The 25,697-nt window shown below is 45.5% G+C and overlaps 1 protein-coding gene and 1 long non-coding RNA gene across 10 annotated transcripts in view; one reads left to right on the forward strand and one right to left on the reverse strand.

The window, feature by feature from the left end:
• ANKDD1A (ankyrin repeat and death domain containing 1A) overlaps positions 1-24,474 on the forward strand; it is a 37,985-nt gene extending 13,511 nt beyond the window's left edge. For 2 of the 9 annotated variants that reach the window (XM_086710949.1, XM_086710944.1), the window contains 11 exons: positions 430-534; positions 1,272-1,370; positions 5,989-6,105; positions 6,495-6,593; positions 7,878-7,976; positions 14,288-14,386; positions 15,417-15,515; positions 16,547-16,642; positions 18,809-19,013; positions 21,138-21,269; positions 22,235-24,474. In XM_086710949.1, the coding sequence (XP_086567075.1) occupies positions 430-534; positions 1,272-1,370; positions 5,989-6,105; positions 6,495-6,593; positions 7,878-7,976; positions 14,288-14,386; positions 15,417-15,515; positions 16,547-16,642; positions 18,809-19,013; positions 21,138-21,269; positions 22,235-22,296 (1,212 nt within the window). In that variant the 3' untranslated portion in view covers positions 22,297-24,474. The remainder of the gene's footprint in view (positions 1-429; positions 535-1,271; positions 1,371-5,988; positions 6,106-6,494; positions 6,594-7,877; positions 7,977-14,287; positions 14,387-15,416; positions 15,516-16,546; positions 16,643-18,808; positions 19,014-21,137; positions 21,270-22,234) is intronic. The other 7 variants (XM_086710950.1, XM_086710946.1, XM_086710947.1 and 4 more) reach the window with 6 other exon arrangements.
• LOC147580274 (uncharacterized) lies at positions 3,578-22,280 on the reverse strand. The gene is made up of 3 exons (XR_015252713.1): positions 18,455-22,280; positions 15,341-15,454; positions 3,578-4,017 (listed from the first exon to the last, which is right to left on the reverse strand). It is a non-coding gene; the product is annotated as an uncharacterized LOC147580274 (long non-coding RNA).
• Positions 24,475-25,697: the final 1,223 nt, after the last annotated feature.

The raw sequence follows: 25,697 nt of genomic DNA on the forward strand, positions 1-25,697 counted from the left end.
GTAGTATTCTGAGGACTATTAGTGCCATACAACCTCACCTTACATCCCGAATTATTTTTCAGCGTATAACAAAACTTGCTGTAGAGGATGCTGTCCAACCCCCTCAGCCACCCACTGAGGTAGTCAGGGGTTATTATCATGATTTGACCTATAAGAAAATGGAGGCTTATAGAGGTACAGATAACTTGGTCAAGACCAGACTGCATTGCTGATAAATGCTGGAGCTGGGATTTGAACTCTGGCGTCCCGATTCCTACCAGGCTCTGTGAGGCTGAGTGGGCACTTGTGGTTTTCCCCATTTATATACTGTGTTGTTTCCATGGTAAAGCTGTGTTCTAGGTTGCAAACATTCACCGTTTGGGAGACAGCCAGTGGGTGAGAAGGGTCCTCCTTGGTAGACTGTAGGGACCACCCTGGGCTTGTTTCCAGGACGGCCTGACATTACTACACTGTGCAGCCCAAAAAGGCCACGTGCCAGTGCTCGCATTCATAATGGAAGACCTGGAGGATGTGCCCCTGGACCAAGCTGACAAGGTAAGAGTGGCCTCAAGGCTGTTTGTCCTTCCCGTTGGGCTTGGGGCTCCTGGGGCCACTCCTGCCCATTCCTTAAGTGCATCCTTTGAGCTATGAGGGTAGTGCAGACTGGACCCTCCCTCAGGGAACTGCGGGCCTAGAAGGGGCATTAGGGCACAAATGAGTCAGATAAAGGAGGAACATGATCAGTTCCCTCAGAGAGGTTCTGATAAGGACTAACTAGGTAGCTTAGAGACAGGAGCCACTGCTTTCTGCTTCCTGGAAGAGGTGGCATTTGGTGAATGAACTGGGTGAATGAACTGGGTTTTGTTGGTAAGATTGGAAAGCAGGGAGGTTTTATAAATAGAGAGGAGAGCATTGCTAAAGCTTTAGAGGTAGAAAAGGGCCCTTTGTGTGTGAGTTTGGATGGTTTGTGATTTGGGGAGTGAGAGCCAGGGGGCTTGTTGGGAGCCCCGCATGGAAATCTCCACTGACTTCAAGCCTCAGAAATCTGTCCTTTATTCAGTATGCAGCAGGAAGCCACAGAAGGATTTCAGTGGGGGAGGAACCCCACCCAGTGGGATCTTGTTGGAGAGTTCAGTCTGGGCTTTCCAGGGAAAGCATGTAGGGTAAGGGGAGGGGAGAGCTTCTGGGTCAGGAGAGGCCCTCCGCAAGCCCAGAGTAGTTGGCTAGGTGGGCAGGGTGGGCGTGCCCACTGCAGGGTGCAGAAGGGCCACTTTCTTCCCCTCCCCCGTCAGCTGGGAAGGACAGCGTTTCACAGGGCTGCTGAGCATGGGCAGCTGGACGCTCTGGACTTCCTTGTGGGCTCTGGCTGCGAGCACAGTGTGAAAGACAAGGTACTGTAACTGGGTCCCAGGGGAGGGAGGTGACCAATGTGGCACTGGCAGCTTACCTGTGCTGCCTTCTTCTTCGTCGTCTTCTTCTTCTTCTTCTTTTAAAAGCTTATTTATTTATTTTGAGAGAGAGCGCAAGAGATCACGCATGCGAATGCATGCAAGCTGGGGAGGGGCAGAGAGAGAGGGAGAGAGACAATCCCAAGCAGGCCCCGCACTGTTGACACGGGGCTTGAACCCATGAGCCATGAGATCATGACCTGAGCTGAAATCAAGAGTTGGATGCTTAACTGACTGAGCCACCTAGGCGTCCCTTACCTGCACCTACTTCTGACTCCAGTGTGCTGGAGGGGCAGGCAGCTTAAGGATCAGAGAGTGTCTGATGTTCACCCGGCAGCCATTTCTTGAGCACATGCTATGGGTCCTCCCTGTGCTGCTGGTGAGAAGCACAGATATCCAAGAGTCATAGTTTCTTTTATTTTTTCTTAATTTTTTTATATTTATTTTTGAGAGAGAGAGCGAGCGAGCAGGGGAGGGGCAGAGAGAGAGGGAGACACAGAATCAGAAGCAGGCTCCAGGCTTCACACTGTCAGCACAGAGCCTGACACGGGGCTCGAACCCATGAACCGTGAGATCATGACCTGAGCTGAAGTCAGGCGCTTAACCAACTGAGCCACCCAGGCGTCCCCCTAAGACATAGTTTTTCACTCAAGGAACCTGATGCCACAGCCCTAGTGGAAACCTGTGATCAGATGTGGGGAGCCAGGATGGCACACTTTTGGCTGGTGGTGCTGCCTGGAGTGGTTTTGAGCAGCACTGTGATGCCCCTGAGGATGTCTATTGTTGGGGGTGAGGGGAAGAGTTAGGGGGTGGTGGTGGCCCCACACCTGCTGGTTATTTACTTTCTTTGTGATTTAGTCTTCTACTATGGTTATGGCAAAAATAGAATGAGAGCCGGAGGAGGGAGCAGTTCGTTCAGGGTGGAGAGTTTATTAGCAGGATTTCACCAATCTGAGAAGAGGGGAGGGCTGGGGATTGAAGAGGTAACCCTGCAAATGACTCCTATCAGGGGCCATTGTGAATCATTAGGCAAGTATGTTGCAGCAAATCCTAAACAATGCTTCCAACAAAGGGACAGACTTCATTATTTTTTTATTAAAAAAATTTTTTTTAAGTTTATTTTGAGAGAGAAATAGAGCACAAACGGGGGAGGGGCAGAGAGAGAGGAAGAGAGAGAGAATCCTAAGCAACTTCATGCTGTTAGGCTTAGGAGTGGGACTTGAACACATAAATTGTGAGATCATGACCTGAGCTGAAACCCAGAGTCGAAAGCTTAACTGACTGAGCCACCTAGGCACCCTGGGACCGACTTCATTATTAATCTTCTGATTAATGTGCTTGGCCAGCATAAAGGAGTTCTGTTTATAAGTTAGTGACAGAGAGCTCATAGATAAATTCACCACAGGGTCTTAGAACTGGAAGTGTTCTTCATTAAGGGCCAATTCAACATTCTCATTTTATAGATGTGGAAACTAAGGTCCAGAGAGGGGGATGCTTTAGCCAAGGTCACACAGCAAAGACAGAGGTTCATCTGGGTTTGGAATTAGTAACCTAATGTCCAGCCCTGGGCTGCTGCCTCTCTTCAAGCTGCCTCATGAGGCACTAAGCCCTTGGGGTCTGCACTCAATCCAGCTGTCCACACTCATCCTTTTGGTCCTGAGAATCAGATCAGGCTGATTTCCTTCATTCTGGAAACATGGGCTGAGCAGGTCACGCTCTGGACTAGGCTGTGGGCCAGGAACTGGGAGTACAGAGAGGAGTAAAGGACTGTGCCTGCCAGGACCCATCTACCCAGGAGGCAAAAACATGATTGTACTCAGGGTGCCAGGAAGGCTGGAGCACCAAAACCGGAAACCAAGCAAAGCCCAGCTTTGATGAGCTTACCCAGAATCTTGCAATCAGAAATTCTAGAAAGAAGATTTTAAAATTGCATGCCCCTGTTATGTTTTGTATTTTCAGGTGAAAAGTGTTTTTATTTTGAATTTCTTTGAGGGAGGAGGCATAGTAAGCTTCTCTAGGCTCTGGGCCACTGAATGTCTGACTCCTGCTAGGACCCCACGGCCTGCTAAGGTAGACCTCTGAGAACCCCCCCCCCCCCCCCCCCCCCCCACGCAGCAGCAACACAGGGCACACCACAGGCCTTGTGATGATAAGGAAGCTTTGAGAGCCTGAGAGAGTGATTAGTTCCACTGGGAACAAGGAGGAGCTGCTGACAAGGCCTCCCAGAGGTGGACAGGCTGGGCATCCTCACAGGAGGAGAGAAGACGGCAGGCACTGGGCCCAAGGCCATGGCCTCTTTCTGCCTAGCTCCCCTGCCTCTGAGCCCCCCTGCCCTGCTCAGATAGAGAGCTGAGTGCTCTGTTAGGGGGTCTGTGCCACCTGCACCCTCAAAGAGCATGATGTGGATATTTATAACCCAGAAGGAGGACAAAACTCTGCCCCTGTCTCCACAGTCCTGCTACCTGGGGCGTGTGTTGGCCCCCCACGGCTCACCACTTCCTTTGTGTCTCTTTGAACACAGACTTCACAGCGTGGCCACCTTCCCACAGCCTGGTCCTTGCTTGCAGCAGCCAGGCAGCTGTGTGCACATCTGCAGAGAAGGTGAGAAAGGAGTGAACAAAGCTGTCCAGGGGATATTTCATTGTTGTTGAGAGGATGTTTTAAACTTAACTTTTATTTATTAACACAAAATGGTAATGATCATAGAAGAAATTTAAATGTTTCATCTTGCAGCCCAGAAGGTAGTTATAGTTGTTTTATGTATGTGTGGACTTACCTTGAGGGGAGGTATGTCTATATCTGTTTAAAGTACTCCTTTGGCATTGGCATATGTTCACACCCTCATTGGGCCCTTAAGAGTTCCGTGCCTTGGGGCACCGGGATGGCTCTGTTGGTTAAGCGTTGACTTCAGCTTAGGTCATGATCTCATGGTTTGTGAGTTTGAGCCCCCTGTTGGGCTCTGTGCTGATAACCCAGATCCTGGAGCCTACTTCGGATTCTGTGTCCCTCTCTCTCTGCCCCTCTTGGCTCACAATCTGTCACTCTCTCTCTCTCAAAAATAAATACAACTTTAAAAAAGTTTTTTCAAAAAGAGTTCTGTGCCTGATGTGAATATCTTGATTCCTTCCTCAGCAAGGTGCTGAGGTAGACCAGGGCTGAGAAAAGACCTTGAGCTAGAAGCCCCCATGACTGGTAGAGTTAGGTATGTCCCATAGCCCTTGTGGGTATGATGAATGGCTAAAGCTGGATTATCTCTTCTCATGCCTTTGTGGGTTCCCTCAGGGGCCACTGCTCTGGTCTTCCATCTGTGGTTCTTCCTTAGGGACATACTTCTTCTCTGGCTGGTCCCTTCCAGCTCTTCTCCTTCTTGCTTGGGCCCCTTTACCATCCACTTGCCCTCCGCAGAAAGATCCTTTTAAGGACAGCCCCACCAGGGGCACATGGGTGGCTCAGTTGGTTAAGCGTCTGAGTCTGGCTCAGATCATGATCTCACAGTTTGTGGGTTCAAGACCCACGTTGGGCTCTGTGCTGACGTTCTGGAGCCTGCTTCGGATTCTGTGTCTCTCTCTTTCTGTCTCTCTGTCCCTCCCCTATTCCCCCCCTTCACTTGCTCTCTTTCTCTCAAAAATAAATAAATGTTTTTTAAAAAATTTAAAAAAAAGGACAACCCCACCTGACTACCCTTGACAGGAGCCAATTGTGATACAAAGAAGTTGGGGAGCCTTTGCCCCACCCAGTGGCACCACCTCTCTTGGCTCTGTTGCTGTCACCTTTAGACTTCTCAAGTGTGAGACAACTACCAGCCCTGTGGCTCTCAAGTTCCAGGAGACACATGTCAGTCTCTCCATCATAGTATTTACTCATTGAACAACTATTTTATTGAATGTCTGGCACATGCCCCAGGCCCCAAACATTGAAGAACAAAGTAGACAGAAATCCCTGCCCTTGAGGCATTTATGTTCTAGCAGGAAGAGTCAGACAATAAACAATAAGCAAAGTATATAAGCAAATTATAGAGTGTGTTAGGTTATCAGTACTATGGGGGAAGAGGGAAAGAAGAGCAGAGCAGGATCAGGGGATCAGGAGGACACGGGGTGGAAGTTGCGGTTTTAAATAGTGTGGTCAGTGTGGCCACACTATTCGGTGAGAAGCTACCATCTTGAACTAGGCCATGTGGCTGGCTGCCTGGGCACAGCCTGAGCGCAAAGGAGAGCCTTGGCCTTGAGCAGGGGAGGGGATGGATCTAGGAGGGACTGGCTTTAGACAGGAGTGTGGAAAGGTTTTTTTTTTTTCCCCAACTAATGTATCTGCCTTGACATGTAATAGGAAAAACCAGGACTTCGCCCTTGTAAGTGCCCCTGGTTGTAGTTTGAGGCACACTTGTCAGGGGCAGGGAGATACTGGCCCAGTGTTCAGGGCTGCAGTTTGTTATACACTTGCTCTGTGACCTTAGATAAGTCACTTCCCCTCTTTGGAACTCAGCTTCCATATCTATAAAATGAGGGTGGTTCCAGCAGGTCCCTGTGGCCTTCAAGGGTCTATGATTCTACTGGTCCCTCAGGAGCCCTTCTGCCTGCAGGAGGGGAACACAGCCCTTCACCTGGCTGCTAGCCGCGGCCACCTGACTGTGTTGCAGCGACTCGTGGACATCAGGCTGGACCTGGAGGAGCAGAATGTGGTGAGTCACTACCCAGAAGATGCAGAGGTGCGTGATGCTTGCTCACTCCCTGCTTTCAAGGAACCCCAGCCTGTGGTGCAGCCTGATTTTCCCCTGCTAGAGACTTTCTGGAGTAAAAGGGAATAGACAGAGGGCAGGGGGTGAGGCAGCTTGGAGGGTGAGAACATGAGCAGGGGTGTGGGGGCGGGAGTGAATATATCACATGCTCCTCAAGGTGAGAAAATCAGGTATGGGGCTCAGGGAACCACAAATAACCCATTATTGTCCTGAGTAGCATGGTGGTGGAGAGCTTCAATAGCCCTGGAGCCATGGTGCCAGGGGGGCCTTCTCATCTCAGGGTCTGGCCTCAGCCTCCCTGCCATCCTCATACCTCTCCCCTTGTGTTTCAGGAAGGTCTGACTGCCCTACACGCAGCGGTTGAAGGCAGCCACCCTGACTGTGTGCAGCTGCTCCTTGAGGCTGGGAGCAGCGTGAACGCCCTCACCCAGGTAGTCAGGCCTCCCCAGGACTGATGTCTTCCCTTGGCTACTGAGCTCGCCCTGACCCTAATTGTGTGGGAATAGAGGCCCTGAGGGCAGGCCCAGGGTGTGGTCTTGGCTTCTCCACTACTGAGTCAAGGAGAAGCAGAAGAGCAAAAAAGACAGGAGACATATAGAAAATAAACAGAAAAATGGCAAACGTAAATTTAATAATGATATCAGTGTTAAAGTCCCCTGAATGTGAATAATGCTTAAAAGTCACAAAACACTTAATTTGCAAAACTTCCCTAGCAGGTAGCACCCTCTGCCCCAGGGTGTCGGGGTGACACCAAGGCCCACCCAGAGGGGGAAAGCACCTGCCCCAGGGCACCCAACTATGTCCTTCCATCTGCCCGACATTGCTCTTTGGTCAGCAGCCCTTTCTCTGTGCCCAGCACAGTGCTCAGTACTGAGAGGGGGCAAAAGAAGTGAAATGTCAAGGCTATCTCCCCAGCAGTAGCAGCATAGGAGTTGAGAGACTGGGGAGGTGGTGTCCAGCTGGCGGTCATTGGCAGGGCTGGAGCTGCCCACTGCACTGGGCCTCGTGCTCCAGCCTTGGCTTGAGGTTTCTGGCAGAAGGCACATTCTGTTTGGACACTCCCACCCCTTGCAGGCTCTCTGAGAAGGGGGCTGACCCAAAGCGATTACATTTCCCATTGGGAGGTGGACTGGTTCCCATTCACCCTTGTGCACTCAGCTCAGATAGGACTTTCGGAGGATGACCAGCTCGTCCCACTTTGCCCCATATTGGCCTGGTTTTGAAAGTGAAAGTCCTGGGGAACAGTCTGGGCAGTCTGCAACAGTTGGCTACTAGAAGGGTCTGCCCGGAGGAGTGGAGGGGTATTTCACGTGAGCTCATCGTTTGGCCAGGGGTGTGCTCTGATTGAAGAAGAGCACTTAGAAAGCCCATCAAGGTGAAGCCCTTGCACTGGCTCTGCCAGGCTCCTGCCTGGGCACATTGAGACCCACTCCAGCAGGTGTGCACCAGGTGGGGTTTACTCTGTACTCACAAATCTTATTTGTTCCCCTCTTTGATGTACATTCTCAAGTTTGTGAAAGGAGGCACGGAAAAGCTCAGACCACAGTGAGCTCCTCTTACCAGTCACCAGGCCTAGGCAAGACATTGATTTCTCCAGCTTCAGGGTTTAATGGGGTAATAGTCCCGGGGTTGTGAGACATAAATGGAATAATGGATCCCAAAGCCCCACTGTGAGGGGCTTTCAGGACATTGCACTGATGCCTGTTTCCCTCTAGAAAAAGCAAAGCTGCCTCCACTACGCAGCCCTTGGTGGCTCTGAGGATGTGGCCCGGGCCCTCATCCATGCAGGAGGCCACACCAACATAGCTGATCATGTAAGTGTGGGGGCTTGGGTTGAGGGGGGTCCCCACTGCAAAGTCTTCATGACCTCACTGGTGAAGCACAACAGGCAGAGATGAGCACTTTAGGTCCTTGGGGTTGGGATGGGGGCCAGGACTGGGGGACCTGGCCACATGAGGGTGGGCCAGATAAGCTTCTAGCTAGAACAGGGTTAGCAACCAAGTTGCATTTCCTCCCAAGTGAATTATCTGCTTGTGTTCTCCACTCATTTATCCATTGGGACCTAGTGATGATCTTTCATATTACAAATCTAGCCTCTTGGTTGTTCATTTTGTCCTGTTATATTGTGTGGTATACTCACAGGTGACAGTATATCCTGTGGTTAAGACATGGACTTTGTCAGATAACCTGGCTTGGAGGCCTAGCCCTGCCATGCACTGAACGACCTTGGGCAAGTTGCTTTGACCTCCCTGGGCCTTTGTTTCTTTATCTATAGGCACTCTTATTATTCCTATTATGTAAATGAGGAACTATCTGTTGTTTAGATTAGAAAGAGGTCATATCGTAGCTGAAATAAACACTATATTTAAAATTACTGTAAAAGCAGTATAACACAATTCTTTGGAATATAGAGATCCCTAATCCCAGCACCCTAGTAAAGCAATGACTTTTCCTTATTCCCTACCAGTTTTCCTCATGTGTGTGGTAACTAGGCTAAGGCAGAATTCTGGAAAGGGTGATGCTTATTTGTTTTTACCCATAAAGACATCAGAAGTTTGATTCCAGTCCAGTGGAGATTATGCAGCTCAGGTATCAAAGGTTACGAGTTTTTCTAGCAACCATTTTTAATGCCAGATGTAGTTAAGTGACCACATCACACTTAACGGTACCTCAACTGTTTGGTATTTAAGTTGTTTCTACCTTTGCCAGGATAAATGATGATTTTATGAACATTTTTTTTTTTTTTTGAGAGAGAGAGAGGGTGCAAGTGAGTGAGGGTGGAGAGAGAGAGAATCCCATGAGGGGCAGAGAGAGAGATAGAGAGAGAGAAGTGGGGCTCACCCAAAGCGGAGCTTGAGCTCACCCAAAGCAGGACTCAGTATCTTCTAGTTATGATTTGATTTTTTATGTTTAACTCTTTAATTTTCCTAAAATGTATTTTTGTATATGGTGTGATATATTACTCAATAGATTTCCCCTCCAATTTTTTAATACTTCTATGTCAAGTGAATTTATTAAATAATTATAACATTTCTTAGTGCTTTTTCCTTCTTTATCACATATTTGCAGTTTGATATATGATGGGCTTTATATCTGGGCAAGTGATTCTCTTTCGGTAAGTTGTATATCTAATCTTGAGCTGGTACCATATTAATTATTATTGCCTTATAATTTATTTTAAAGGCATATAAAGTTAGTCTCCTTTAATTATCCTTGTCTCTTAGTATAATCTTTTATCCTTTTGTATTCTCAAATGTTTTTTTTCCCCAGCTGAAATTTAAAGTATTTTTTCAATTAAAAAATTCAACTTAAGGATACAAAATCAATGTACAGAAATCTGTTGCATTCCTGTATACTCATAATGAAACAGCAGGGTGAAATTAAGAAAAAAAATCCCATATCACATCAGTAAGAGAAAGTATAGAAACCATATGATCATTTCAATAGACGCAGAAAAGCATTTGACAAAGTACACATCCATTCATGATAAAAACCCTCTGCAAAGTAGGTCTAGCGGGAACATATATCAACATAATAAAAGGCTTTATATGAAAAGCCCACAGCCAATGGTGAAAAACTGAGAGTTTTCCACTAAGGTCAGGAATAAGACAAGGATATCCATTCTCACCACTTTTATTCAACTTAGCACTGGAAGTCCTAGCCCTAGCAATTAGACAACATAAAGAAATAAAAGGCATCCAAATTGGTCAGGAAGAAGTAAAACCTTCATTATTTGCAGATGACGTGATACTACATATAGAAAACCCAAAAGATTCCATCAAAAAAACTACTAGAGTTGATAAATGAATTCAGTAAAGTCACAGGATATAAAATCAATGTACAGAAATCTGTTGCTTTCCTATACACTAATAATGAAACCGCAGAAAGTGAAACTAAGAAAATAATCCCATCTGCAATTGCACTAAAAACAATAAAATATCTAGGAATAAACTTAACCAAAGAGATAAAAGACCTACACTCTGAAAGCTATAAAACGCTGATGAAAGAAATTCCAGACAATGCAAAGAAATGGAAAGATATTCTATGCTCATGGGTTGGAAGAACAAATATTGTTAAGATGTCCATATTACCCAAAGCAATGTACAGATTTCATGGAATCCCTATCAAAATACCAACAGCATTTTTCACAGAACTAGAACAAAAAATCCCCAAAATTGTATGACACCCAAAGACCCTGAATAGCCAAAGGAATCTTAAAAAAGGAAAACAAAACTAGCGGTATCAAGTTGTATTTCAAAGCTGTAGTAATTAAAACAGTATAGTACTGGCATAAAAACAAACACAAAGATCAATAGAATAGAAAGGAAAACCCAGAAATGAACCCACAATGTCATGGTCAATTAGTTTTTGACAAAGGAGCAATGAACATACAATGGGAAAAAGTCTCTTCAACAAATGGTGTGGGGAAAGCTGGACAGCCACATGCAAGAGAATGAAACTGGACCCCTTTCTTTCACCGTACACAAAAATAAGCTCAAAATGGATTAAAGAACTCAATGTGACACCTGGAACCATAAAAATCCTTGAAGAGAGCACAGACAGTAATTTCTCTGACATCAACCATAGCAACTTTTTTCTACTTAGGTGTCCTGACACAAAGGAAACAAAAGCAAAAGTAAACTATTGGGACTACATCAAAATAAAAAGTTTCTACACAGTGAAGGAAACAGTCAACAAAACTAAGAAGGAACCTACAGAATGGGAGAAGATATTTGTAAATGACATATCTGATAAAGGGTTAGTATCCAAAATATATAAAGAACTGATACAACTCAACACCCCCCAAAATAAATAATCCAATTAAAAAGCAGGCAGAAGAAATGAACAGACATTTCTCCAAAGATGACATATGGATGGACAACAGACATATGAAAAGATGTTCAACATCACTCATTGTCAGGGAAATGCAAATCAAAACTACAATGAGAGATCACCTCACACCAATCAGAATGGCTAAAATCAAAAACATAAGAAATAAGTGTTGGCGAGGGTATGGACAAAAAGGAACCCTCATGCCCTGTTGGTGGGAATGCACACTGTGCAGCCACTGTGAAGAACAGCATGGAGGTTCCTCAGAGCCTACTGATGATGACATTTGGTCTGATGAATGGAGGCACCATGATTTATTAACCTCCTCAACTGTGGTAGAGCATCAGGTTTACTTGCTAATGCAGGTAGCACAGTTTTGTGCATATGACCTCTTTGGGGGCAAGATTCTCAGAAATAGGGAATTTGAGGTCAAATATTGTGAGCATCTTTCTAGCTCTTGATATGTAAGCCAAACCCTTCCTAGAAGTGTTGTGCCAATCTGCAGAGTCACTAGCAGTGTCCAGGCTGCTTGTTTCTTAGTCCTCTCACCCGAAGTGTGTATTAGCTTTTTCGTTTTCTCCCAATTAAAAAAGACCCCAGGAGTGCCTGGCTGGCTCAGTCAGAAAGAGCATGGGACCCTTGATCTTGGAGCCATGAGTTCAAGCCCCACGTTGGGTGTAGAGATTACTTTAAAAAATGAACACCTGGGTGCCTCAGTCTGTTACTCAGTGTCTGACTCTTGATTTCATCTTAGGACATCATCTCACAGTTCATAAGTTCAAGCCCCACATTGGGCTCTGCACTGATGGTGCAGAGACTTCTTGGGATTCTCTCTCCCCACCGCTCTCAAAAATAAACAAATAAATAAATAAATAAACTTAAAAAATTAAGATCTTAAAAAAAAAAAAGAACAACACAGGACCTTGTGAGGAAACTGTTGTGTATCTTGACTATGTAGTGGATACATGAACATACACATGTGATAAAATGGTGTAGAACTAAACATACATGTACAAATGACTATAAGTGAAGCTGGGGGATCTGAATAAGATGGTGGATGTTGTCAGAGTCATTATCCTGCTTGGGATATTACTAGGGTTTTGTAAGATATTACCATTGGGGAAAAGTGGGTGAAGGATACACCAGAACTCTCTATATTATTTCTTAATTGCATGTGACGCTATAATTATTTCAAAATAAAAATAGAAAGTTCTGCCCCGTTAAAAAAATTTAAAAGTCTCTGGAAGGACACACATAAAAGCAGAGATTTCAGTTACCGATGGGGTTTAGGAGTAGGGGGTATGAGCAGGTGTGTGAATGCAGGTAGAAGAAAGCTTTTCACTAGATACCTGTGTACTTTTTGGTTCTTTTGGTTTTTATAAATAAAATGTAAAACAACTAAAAGCCATATTTGCTCTCTTTCCACTCCCCTTTCTGACCACATTCCCCCAGATGCGTTTCCAGGACGACCGAGGCTATATCCAGGGTATTTGGTTGTTTTATCTCCATGGCCTTCTGCTTCCTGGAAAGCCCAGACTTGTAGTTCTGGACAGATTTCCAGGCTCACCTGAGTCATGCATTTGAGCCAGTTTCTAGTTTTTGCCCGTTCACTGTCACAGCAGACCTTTTTGGGGCCTGATTTTTATTTCTATTATCCGGCAATGATCTGAGGCCATTGTTGAAGTTGAAATTCTTATGGTAGTTTTTACCTGTGTTCAAATTTTTTTTCTAGACGTATTTCAGAATAATTTTTGGTATTTATTGAAATTTGAGTTTGGGATTACGTTAAGCTTATAAATAATATAAAATAGTCATCTTTGTAATATGTTTTTTTATACATTTTTTTCAATGTTTATTTTTGAGAGACAGAGCGTGAGCAGGGGAGGGGCATAGAGAGAAGGAGAGACAGAAGCCGAGGCAAGCTTTAGGTCTGAGCTGTCAGCACACAGCCTGACGCAGGGCTCGAACTCACAAACCATGAGATCATGACCTGAGCCTAAGTCAGATGTTTAACTGACTGAGCCACCCAGGAGCCTCTCTAATATATTTTCACTAGGAGCATGAAGTCTTGCCATTTCTTTATGTCTTCTTTTATATCCTTCAGTGAAGTTATATAGCTTTTAGTTTGCCTTTGATATGTCCATTTCCAAGTATACTCTACATAAATACTTGATATTTTTTGACTGTTGTGAATATTTTTTTAATTATGTCATTTCTTGTAGCATTCAACATAGGAATGCTCTATGACTTTTAATTTTACTAGAGTTTTTTTTTTTTTTTTAGGGGGTAATAGCTTTTTTAAACCTGTCTAGATATACAATCACATTGCCTACAAATAATTGTATAGTTTAAATATTCTTTTCCAATATCAATAAACCTTTTTTTTTTCATTTGCTGGCCTAAACTAATAGACACTGGTAGTGGACATTTTTGGGGTGTGTATCTATGTGTGTGTGTGTGTGTGTGTGTGTGTGTGTGTGTGTACTCTGTTCTGTAATCTTTTTACACTTAAAATGTGAGCCTGTTTTTCCACCATCAGTGTTTTGGCTTTGTACTCTTCCACTATGTGTGTGTCACTATATCACCTAGAGGGAACGATGCTATTGCAGTATCTCTACTTTGCCATGTGGTCAGGCATCAGAGGGGACGACTGATGAAGGAGTCTTCCAGCCTTGAGTGGGGCCTTGGATGTGTGTTGCCTTGGAGTGAGGTCTCTGTTCTGGTCCTGGCTGGCTCCCTCGTTCCACACATAAACAGTAATCAGGCACCTACCTGAGTATTGAAGGAAGAAACTCCAATAACACAAGGTTCCTGTTAGCTGTTGGGCAAGTCACTTACGTCTTGTGAACCTCAGTGTTCTTGTCTGTAAGTTGAAAATACTAGTAACACCATTCCTATATATACTTCCTAGGTTCGTGTGTGGATTCAATAAGATATTAGAGAACTTTAAGTGTTGTTGCTACAAGGGACCTCAGCAAACATTACTTGCTAGGTGAAGAGGAGCAGAGAAGGGAAATGACTTGCCCACAGTTCCACAGTGAGTTTCTGGCATAGCAAGGTCTCAAACTTGGGTCTTCAAGCTCCCACCCACCTTGAGGATCAGTTTTGGGCTCCAGGGATTCAGCCTTTGGGGTTATAGATTCCTCAAGCCACCCATGTCCTCTGAGGAGCAAGAAGGGACAAACCTAGAAGCACTATATTTATATACCCCTCCCTACGTCGATCCCCCAGCACCAAGCTGTGCTGGACAGTCCTGGAGGGACCGTTCAATTGATTCATGTGTTTTCTCCCCCAGCAGGGAGCCTCTCCTATGCACCTCGCTGTGAGGCACAACTTCCCTGCCTTGGTCCAGCTCCTCATTGACGCAGGCAGTGACCTGGATGCCACTGACAATGTAAGTGGTTGCAGAAACCATCTGGGCACCCTCCCAGGTGGGCAGGGCTTGGCTGTAATCTCCTAGCATGGCCTAGAGTTGAGGAATTAATTTTTTGAGCTTGTAAAAAGCTGTCTAATATTTGTTGAAGAGAACATCATTTTATGAACCACTCTATTTTGAACATTTTGGTGGTTTTCAAGCTGTTGCCATGGTCTATATAACACTGTAGTAGCAAACATCTTCCTGTGTTCAACCATTTCCTTTTATTGATTCTATTTTCCTTTGGGAAAATTCCCAGGACAGGGGTGACTGGGGCAGTCTTGTGTAACAAGAAGCTTCTGAGTCCTGAAGTTGTGCTCAGTCAGGCACCCTTTTAATTCCCCATCCCCACAACTCTCCCCCTGACCATCTAGTAGTCCTCAGTGCCAGCACGTACAGCCACTAGTGGTGGAAAACAGCTTTGCAGGATATATCACGTACCTTCAAAATTGTCAGTATTTGCACTTCAGCGAATTGAGCCTCAAGAAATACATTAAAATCTCATGCACAAAGATATCTATTGCAGCATTGCTTATCAATCTTCAACATCAATCTTGCCCAAATATTTAATAAGAGAGAAGTGGTCAGGTAGATTATGGTTATAGACGTAGACTACTATGGAGCTGTTAAAAACAGTGTTTATAATATGTGGAAATGTTATGTTAGGTAGAAAAATGAATGCAAAATGTATATACGGGATGATCTCATATAAAACCAGTAAACCTAAAGCATTCTGCATTAAAGACTAGAAGAAATATATTAGGATCATTACAGAGGTTGACTTAGCCAGCAAGTGGTATTTTTTCCTTTGTTCTTTCTGCTTTTTGTTTTTACCAAGTTTTCTCTGGTATTAGGCTTATGACTAAACCCAGCTTACCCTCTCCCGTAACTTCTTAGAGAAACTTTTTAAGGCCCAGATAAGAGTGTACTCACCTTGGAACTGTCCTGGCTTTGAGTCTTGGGCCACTCTTACATGCTTTTGTACTCCCCGTCCCTTTGGCTTCTCCAGAGGCAGCAGACGCCCCTCCACCTTGCTGCTGAGCACGCCTGGCAGGACATAGCAGAGATGCTCCTCGTCACTGGGGTTAACTTAAACCTGAGAGATAAGGTACCTCTCCTCCCAACCAGCCTCCCTTTCAAGCTTTCATGGCTCCCTCTTTGCCAGAGACCCTATTACAAATGTCTCGTGCTCTCAGACTATTCAAGGCTTCCCATCCTTTATATACAAGTTCAAAAGCATCCTCCTCCGGGAAGTCTTCCTGCCCCTCCATTACTTTCCCCTTCCTCCTCTGAGGTCCCTCAGGACTTGGCCTGCCCTTCTCCTGGTCTAGAATTGTGATGTGGTCACCTTCTGTTTCATGGCTCCTCAGACTTTGAGCTCCTTGAGTCGCCTGGTGGGGAGGGGGAGAGGGAGTAGAGGAGCAGGGTCCCACAGCCCCCTAAATATAGGACAGGGGTGGGGAAGCTACCTGGCTCTTTGTGCCTCTGGGCTGACTACTTCCTCAGGTGCTGGAGGTTCCAGACCAGCTGAAGATTTGGTCTGAGGCTGAGAATGTCACAGGCTCATGAGTGGAAGGGGCTTGCACCTGTGGCCCAGTATGGTGTGGGGAAGAATTGGGGGCAGAAATGGGCCCTGAGGCTGAATCTGGGAGGGGCTCCCTGCTTTGAGCTGGGCCCCAGGGTAGCTGGCCATATGTAAAGAGGAGCTTCCCAGCTCCCTGCAGGTGCCTGGAGAGATTGAGGCCAGCCCTGTGCCGGAGGTCTGGAGCAAAGGGCCTGGGAGCATGAAGTGGGGAGGGCAAATGGACCTAATGAACCCGGTCCCCTTCCCTGGGCTCTGGTTTCATCTGAGAAGTGGGGCAGGTAACCGCTATTTCAGAGGTAATGTTGAGGAGTTGTGTAGGCTGAGTTTCATAAGCTCTAAGACTTTCTAAATTCTAAAGAAACAAGAGGTGGTTACTGGAATTATTATTCTTGCCTCGTTCAATCCTTCCCCATGCCCAGAAAACTTTTCTGCTCTCCGGTGTAGACTGCTGGAAACTGCTTTCCTTGGGCAGGAATGTTTGCCGTCAGTACTAGAGGCTACCCTACGCCCCACCTGTAGCAACTTTGGCTTCCATTCTTACTTCTTACTTGCAGCAAGGGAAAACTGCCCTGGCAGTGGCCGCCCGCAGCAACCACATCAGCCTGGTGGACATGATTATAAAAGCTGATCGCCTCTACAAATGGGAGAAGGTACTGAGGCCCTGCACTTGGTCTCTCCATGTTGCAAAGGGACTGTGTGGGCTTGGCTCTAGGTGGGGCTGGCTTTGAACCCCAGCCCTGACCAATTCAGGACCACCCTCAGTTTCTGAGGAGGTGATAATCCCTGCCTTACCTAACACCAGGGTTGTTTGTGAGCATCTGGAGATGAGTGAGCACCTAAACCACACTGAAACAAAGCAGACTGAGGTCCATGCCAGTGTGGAGATGTTACTGGACTCTGTTACAGCCCCTGGTTGATGGATTCATGTGTGCATGCTGGCATGCATGAATAAAGAGATGTCAAGTTGGTTTTAGCTCACTGCCATCTTCAGGTGATTGGAATTGCTGTTCGGGGTGTTCTATTCAGGCAACTTTCTGAGCCCAGAAGGAAAGTGTGCTGGGATTAATTAGTGATGTCTGCTGAAGAATTGGGGAAGAGTAGCAGGTGTTAAGGCCATGCTTTTCCAGTCCTCAGGAAATGGGGGTGGGATGGGTTTTTTTTTTTTGACATCTTTGAAGGTTGTTTTTGTATACAGAAAACAATTTTTGCATTTACTTGAGTTTTAAAAATTAATACCAAATTTATTATGAATTTTAAAACCTAGTTTTCCTTAAACTTTTAATCAGTTTATAAATCTTTTTTTTTTTTTTTTAATGTGTATTTATTTTTGAGAGAGATGGAGACAGAATGAGAGTGGGGAAGGGGCAGAGAGAGGGAGACACAGAATCTGAAGCAGGCTGTCAGCACAGAGCCCGACGCGGGGCTCGAACTCACGGACTGTGAGATCATGACCTGAGCCGCAGTCGGACGCTCAACAGACTGAGCCCCCCAGGCGCCCCTCATGTTATAAATCTTATTCCATTTATACAGCTACTATATTTTAGGAATTTTAGGAATTTCCACTTTCAAGGAAGCCTTTTGATTAATGTTTGGATCCATGTTTAAACTTAGTTAATTAAACTATCTTAAACATTCTAAACTGAGTGAATAATAGATTTTTAAAAGTACTTTGAATGCTTCCTAAATTCTTAAGTTATCTTAGTATATCCAGTAAATTAAACCTATAAATAAAGTAAGTCTCAGATATCTTAAACATTTCAATATTGTTTGCAAACTGAGTAAACTTCTCTTATACCTCTCAAATTAAAAAAAAAAAATCACTATTCCAAAATTAGTTAATAACACATTTCAATAGCAATCATAAGATATTCTCTTTCATGGACATGCTAGATTCTCAAAAACATAGCCCCTTTATGTCCAACAGGTTACTCCTCAATGTAACCCCAAAATATTAATACCAAGGGCGTGATTAACTGATTCATCTCTGTGCGTAATTCTAACACCTCAGACTTCAAAAGTTCTCAACGTCAAGGTGGCGGGGTGGTTAGAATCACAGCCTGCCCCCCACTCCCACCCTAAGGCCAGTTCATTCAGAATCTCTGGTGTGGGAACCAAGCATCAGTAGTTCTTAAAGCTCCTAGATGATCCCAATGTACAGATGCGGCTAAGAACACTGCTCTGAGGAACCAGTCTCCCTGGTCACCATGTCATAGGTGACTGAACATTGTTGACCAGGATGTAAGATTTGCAGCTGCAGACACCAGAACTCACCTGAGCTTTTTAACAACCAGAACTCTGTATCCACATCCTTTAGAGGGGCTTACTTAGGCTTTTGTGGGTTTAACCGATGCTATCACATAGTTCTTTTATAACTTCTCATTTTATCACCTGCTTTGCATAGAAAGAATTCTGTAACCCCGCCCTTCACTACTTGTTGAGATTCTGCAAATCTGCTTAAGTACCTGATCCTTGGCTTGACTGGTGTTAGCCACAGCTGCTGAGTCCTTCTGCTGGCACTTGTGCTGTGAGAACACAGAGAAAAGAGAGGAATTGGGAAGGCTTCCTGGAAGAGATGGCATGTAGATGGTCTCTTGACTGTGGTGATGGGGTTGAGGGACAGGGAGGTGAGAAAAGGAGTTCTGGATGGAGGAACAATGTGAGCAGCTGGGGTTCTAGAGGTTAAAGCAAGGCACAGAGTGAGAAACCAGAAACCCCAGGCCTGTGATGATGCCAGTACCCCATCCAGGCTCCCGAGGGAGAGCCTGGCAGGGATGTCCCCCCGGGTGGCAGCTGCACTTTTGGGATCTGCCCCACAGGATCACGTGTTGTGCAGGGACCCCAGGGATCCCTCTGGGAAGAACTTGACCTTTAAGCAGGACCATCGGCAGGAAACGCAGCAATTCCACTCTGTGCTGTGGCAACTGGCTTCCAGGCATCTGCGGCCTCAAGAGTGGAAGAAGCTTGCGTATTGCTGGGAATTCACCGAGGCCCACGTCCATGCCATCGAGCAGCAGTGGACAGGTACCACCCGGCCTATCCCCACCCCAGAGCAACCAGTGGGTGGAAGGGGGGCACTTGTGTGTTCAGTTTTATGCATTTCTGGGGGAAAAGCCAGTGCAACCTGGCAAAGTTGGATGGCAAGCCACATGTCATCGCCAACATCCCGTGTGCTCCTCTATCCTTCCAGGCCTTTGCTCAGGCTGAGCCCTCTGCCTCTCCCTCTCCCTTGACCTGTGAACCTCACATTCTTTGTGAATGAGCTCGTCATTCACACAAACTAAAGGCACTCTCCATAAAAAGTAGAGGACCAGCTCTTGCCACCAGTATTTAACTTCTACTTGGAAATGTTGGCTCTGGTACTAAGGGAGAAAACAGAAACAGAAATAAAGACTGAAAATATTGGAAAGGAAGAGAGATTTACTAACTTCAGGTGCTATAATCCTATACATGAGCAGTCCAGAAGAATCAGCTGAAAAACTTAGCATAAAATAATTCAGTGAAATGGCTAAAGATATGATAAAGTATACAAACACCATAGTATTCCTATGTACTATCAGTAAGTGGGGAAAAATATATAGGTATTTTTGAAAAGATATTCCATTTACAATAGTGTTTCTAAAAAGAAGTATGAATGGCATATGAGTAAAACAGTAAAAATTAGTTCAACTATTAAAAAAAGACTTGGGTAAGTGGAATGACATTCTGTGTTCTTGGCTAGAAAGTGTCAGGTAGACATTGGTTTTTCCCAAACTAGATTAAAAATTTGAATCAGTTTAAAAAGTTTTTTTTTAATGTTTATATATTTTATTTCATTTTTAAAACTTTTAAATTAAGTTTATTTATTTATTTTGAAAGAGAGAGCAAGCAGGGTAGGGGCAGAGAGAGGAGAGAGAAAATCCCAAGCAGGCTCTGCACTGTCAGCACAGAGCCCAATGCGGGCTCAAACTCATGAAACTATGAGATCATGACCTTAGCCAAAATCAAGAGATGCTTAATCGACTGAGCCACCACCCAGGTGTCCCCAAAATTGATTGTTTTAATCAAATCAAATCAAAATAGAAAGTTTTTGAAACTTGACTAAAGGATTCTAGAGTTCACTTGAGAGAATAAAGAGGGAATATTTAAATGAATATTCTGGGGGGAAAGTGAAGAAGGTCTAATCCAACCAGACCCAACCTTTTATAAAGCTCCAATAAAGCATAGACAGATACCCGACATATGTTTTCCCAAACATAAAAATATGCACACCAGTTAGTGAAATAGAGCAGGGAGTCCAAAAGTAGCATCTATGATGGATAAGAACTTTCACAGATGATAAAGGAGTACTGGTAAATTATGGGGCTGGGGCGAGGAATAGTGAATAAATGGGTCAAATGAAACAGCTACACCAAGGGCAGCACCATGAGGAAGTGCCTGCTGAATGTGCCAGTGAATGGACTGATTCGGCCCTGATGGCTGTGCCCAAACATGTGTGTCCCCGACTGGGAGAGCAGACCTTGTCACAGAGTTTAGTAACAAGTTAACGCCCTCCTCCGGCACTGAAGAGTGTGGGCAATTATTTTCAAACATGGCTGTACATTGGAATTACCTGGGAAGATGTAACACTGCTTAGCGCCCAGGCTGCACCCAGACCCAAGTAGGTTGGAATCTCTGGGGAGGGTAATGGAACCCAGGTGTCACTGTTTTCTAAGACTTCCCAAGGGTTTCCAATGAGCAGTTACAGCTAAGAATCACTGGTGCAGGGGCGAGAACATGGCCACCTGTGTCTCCCACTATGCTGGTTTTCTCATCTGTAAAATAGGGCCGCTAGCGTGCAAGGCACAGATGAGCAGCCAGAGATGAAGGGAACAGTCGTGTGCATCATGGAATCACAACAACAAGTGCCAAATCTTTCTCTCTTCAGAGCAACACCAACAGGATGCATGGTGGATGCTCAGGAGAAAGCCTGGGGTTGGGGATGTTCTAGGATACAAAACCTCCACCCTCACCCCATCTGAGGCTGTCTCTTCCCTCCTCTCCCCATCTCTGGGCTGAGCTCCACCGGAGCTTGGAAAAGGGCCTCTTGGCTCTTTCCCACCTGGACATGTGTACTACAGACATCTGCTCAGACTTGGCTCCTTCTCTTTCTCTCCTCATGGTCCTCAGGCGTCAAGAGCTACCAGGAGCATGGCCACCGGATGCTGCTTATCTGGCTGCATGGTGTGGCCATAGCCGGTGAGAATCCCAACAAAGCACTGTTCGAGGGCCTCGTGGCCATTGGCAGGAGGGACCTGGCTGGTAAGAGTGTCCTCTGCTCAGGGCAATACTGGGCCCCAGAGTCAGAGCCGCATGGCCCACCTTGGAGTGTGACAGGGTCCCTAAAGTTCTGCCCAGGCCATAATGCTGTGGGGCAGCACCTTCCAGATTGCTGGTCCTAGCCTTGTCTACTGGAATTCAGGCAGAGCCCTGAGCAAACCACAGTACCTCCTGGCCCCCATTTCCCCATCTGTGCCATGAGGGTTTGGGCTCAGATGATGCCTGCAACTTTCACAGCCCCAAAGCCACTGGTGTTATCATCTCTGGCCCTCTGTACTTTGATTTTTGTTTTTGTTTCTAGTTTAAAATAAGGCTGGAACAGCCTATAGACTTCTTTTTTCACAAGCAGTAATATATATAGGCCAGAAGTAGCTTAATATGAGTTGAACCAGTCAGAGCTGGTCAAATAAATAAAATATCTGAGGCCATCACGACCTTTTGAGTCTGTCAATTCCAAAAGCCTGGTTTGAGATTCAGGGCACCCTGTGGAATCATCAGGCAAGCGAGATAAAAGGTTCAGTACTAATCCCTCATTAAAAACAAAATCAGCTCATGATGAAAGAACCTTAAATACTGTAATACACGTCCCTGGCATGGTGCATTACGGGGCTACCACAGGACAGGGTGTTAGGCGGTCACCAATAATAACGAAGGCTAGGTTAGTCACGCACCAACAGTAAAAACATGGGTAGCATGTTATTGAGAGGAAAAAGGAAAGCCCCCCTTTGCAGTATCTCACAGCTGCTGCAGGCAAAGTGGGAAACAGTCACTTCAGAGTGGAGGAATTAGGGATGACTTTTTCTTTTTCAAAACGTTCTTAAATATTATTGCTCTATCTTTTTTTTTTTTTAACACAAACTCTCGCAGGCAATTAAAACATTTTTAAAACCAGCTCTGTGAGGCAGAGCTTAGGCAACATGAAGCAATAGGATTCTTCTGTCTTGCAGAAAGCATCAGGAAGAAAGCAAATGCTGACCCGGGTACCCCCAGGAGGTGTACAGCCATGTAACTGGAGAGGCCAGACCTTCAGGGGCATGGAGACTCAGAATGGGGGCCCCTGAACAGAAGAGGACCACCATTTAAGGGCTTTTAAAAAATCACTGTTAACAGACCTCCAGCTGCTTGTACTGAAACACCCAGCCCTGCAGGACCAGCAGGCACTGTTTGTAATCTCTTTCACAGGGGTTAGTCCAGGGGCCAGTTCAGGTTTTGCAGGTAATCCCTTCCCACAGGTGCAGTCCTTTGCAGCTCTTGGAGCATCACAGCAGTCCCCTGAGATGCAAGGGCCATCTTTTCAGAAAGGACACTGAGGCTCAGAATGGATAAGCAGCTAATCGGCTGTTGAGGTCAGGTGCCAAACCCAGCATTCCTGTCTCCCCAACCTGGCAAAAGGACTCCAATTGTCACTTACAAAACGGACCTCCTTTAACTCATTCACTGGCTTTTAATGAATGCTGTGCTTACAAAACAGTGTTTCTGTTCACAAGCTTATTTATATGCTTTGACAGTTCTAAGAGGTACACACATTCTTTTTTTCCCATTTTGTTTAGAAATTTAATTTTAAAAATTTAGTTTTATTATTTTTTTGAGAGAGAGAGAGAGAGAGAGAGAGAGAGCGCGCGCATGCATAGGAGACAGGGAGAGAGAGAATCCCAAGCAGGTTCCATGCTCGGTGCACAGCCCCACGTGGGGCTCAGTCTTACAACTGAGATCATGATCTGAGCTGAAATCAAGAGTTGGATGCTTAACCGACTAAGCCACCCAGGCACCCCTAGAATTATTTTTAACTTTAAAATTTTATTTTGAAATCATTTCAGACTTACAAAAACATTGCAGAAACAGTATGAAGAATTTCTGAATATGCTTCACAATACAGCTTCCCCAAATATTACCATCTTACATAATCACAGTATAATTTTCAAAACCAGGAAATTAACACTGATACCATACTATTAACTCATCTTCAGACCTTATTCCAATTTTGTTAGTTGAACCGTTCATGTCCTTTTTCTGGACCAGGATCCAGTCCAGAATCACACCTTGCATTTAGTTGTCATTCTTTTTTTTTTTTTTTTAAGTTTATTTATTTTAAAAGACAGAGAGACTGCGTGTGCACAGGGGGGGAGGGGCAGAGAGAGAGGGAGAGACAGAATTCCAAGCAGTCTCCACACCCTCAGCGCAGAGCCTGATGCAGGGCTTGAACTCCTAAATTCAAGACCTGAGCCAAGATCAAGAGCTGGATGCTTAATCAACTGAGCTACCCAGGTGCCCCAGGGACCCCTGTCTTAGAAAAACTCCCCACAGAGTTATCCACTGGGTCTGAGTCTCAGGAGGGAGAGACAGAATAAAAACTGTTAAGAGCTGAAAGGGGCTTCAACCGTCACACATGGCCAGTGGGAGGTCACAGTCGAACAATCCTCTGAAAGGCAGGCGGCATTATATCTACCAAAATTACAAATGCATTTGCCCTTTGACCCAGCAATCCCACGTGGAGGAATTTATCCTACAGATAAACCTGCAAACATTAGATACCAAGACCAATGCAAGTTAATATGGCAGAAATTGCTGGGCAGAGGGGTGTATGGGAACTCTGTGCTATCTGCTCAGATTTTTATTTTTACTGTTAACATTTTTGAGAGACAGAGCGTGAGTGGGGGAGGGGCAGAGAGAGAAGACACAGAATCCAAAGCAGGCTTTAAGGTCTGAGCTGTCAGCACAGGGCCCAACGCGAGGCTCAAACCCACAAACCATGAGATCATGACCTGAGCTGAAGTTGGACACTTAAGTGACTGAGCCACCCAGGCATCCCTGCTCAGGTTTTATTTTTAACTGTTTTTAAAAATAAAGCCTATTAACAATTTTTAAAAAATACCTGAGGCGTATGAAAAGAAAGAAAAAGAGCCTTTGAAACCAACCTATTTTACACACAATCACCTATAGGACTGAGGCTGCACAGTCACAGCATGATTTGGATCCCCAGTGCAGCATGTGGCCTCTATGCCCTTCCTCTTCAAGTGCTGTGTTGAGGGGGAGAAACCTTCTCTTCTATATATTCCATTTAGGAAATGTATTTTGTACCACATGGGATTTAGACTATTTATCTGGATGAATTTTGTGAAATGGATTTTGTGTTTTGAGACAAAAAAGCAAGTTCTTAAAGAAAATAAAATTGAAATGTTGAAATACATCTTTCACATTCAATGTGGTTTTTTTGTTTGGGAGAAGTATGGCAAAATTTCAACTCAGACAAGCTGTTGTGGATTGGTTCTCTGTAACCACACCACTCAACTCACTACCACCAGTCAATATTTACTGAGTGTGTTCCATGCCGGGCAGTCTGCTGGGAGCTGGGCTGCAGAGCTGAGTAGCCACGGTTCCTGCCCTCTGAGACCTTGTGATGGGGTGAGGGGGGGCTGGGACAACAATAATGTACTATCATGTGTTGGGTGTATACAGAAAACTGTGGGATTTGTTCTTCCTCGGGGAAGGGAAAGGGGAAGGGAAAGGAGAGGAAGGTCTGAGAAGCTCACAGAGAAGGCAGAAATGGCGGGAAGCACATTCCAAGCAAAAAAACCAGTCTGCGTGATGGCGAGGAGGTGTGATGTATCTGTTTGGGGGATGGTGTGGCTGGAACACAGGAAGCATGGGAAGAGGAGGAGAGAGGAGCTGGAGAGGCAGGAGGGCCTGGCTATTTCAGCCCCTCGGGAGACTATTCCAATGGGCACTCTTAGCTCAAGAGCCCTCTATGTGGTCAGCCGGTGCTTGGGGACACCTGTGTCACAGCTCAGCTTCTCCCCTGCCCAATCCACTTCCCTTCACAACCTCTTCTCTTTGACCCTAAATAACCATCTTGCTCCCAAAGTTTCATCTTAGTATCTGCTTCACCTTGAGACTTGGGGATGGGGTGGGATCCAAGATGGCTGTTTCTAGCTGGGGCATCTGGGGAACAGTGATGCTGGGAGTTGGGGCGGTGGGTTAAGGAGAGAAGGGTTAGATTTGGGCAGTGGGGTCATGGGTGTGGCTTTTGACAGGTGGAGTCTGGTGTGCCTGTAGAAGGCTGGCCTGATGTACAGGCATTCAAGGCCAGCTCAGAATCCATTGGGGCTGGAAATGACAATCCTCAGGGCACAGAACCAGGGAGTAGTTAAAGCTGTTAGGGAAAATTGGCTCCCACGGGGAGAATGTGAAAAGAAAGCAGAGGGCAGTCTCACAGTTCATTGCTGTACCAGGAGAGGAAGGGGCTACTGGCCATGTGTGGCCTGGCTCTGCCCATAGGAGTTCCTGTTGGTGGGGAAGGAGTCTCAGATGCTAGTAGTTAAAAACATTAAGCTCCTACCTTCATGGCTTCCCAAGTGCTTCCCATAACTCACGACTGTTCTCGAGTCACAAGACAGTCAGAGCAGACACTGG

The sequence above is a fragment of the Puma concolor genome, chromosome B3, assembly GCF_028749965.1.
Source record: "Puma concolor isolate L17-30 chromosome B3, mPumCon1.1.hap2, whole genome shotgun sequence".
In the NCBI taxonomy this organism is placed as follows: domain Eukaryota; kingdom Metazoa; phylum Chordata; class Mammalia; order Carnivora; family Felidae; genus Puma; species Puma concolor.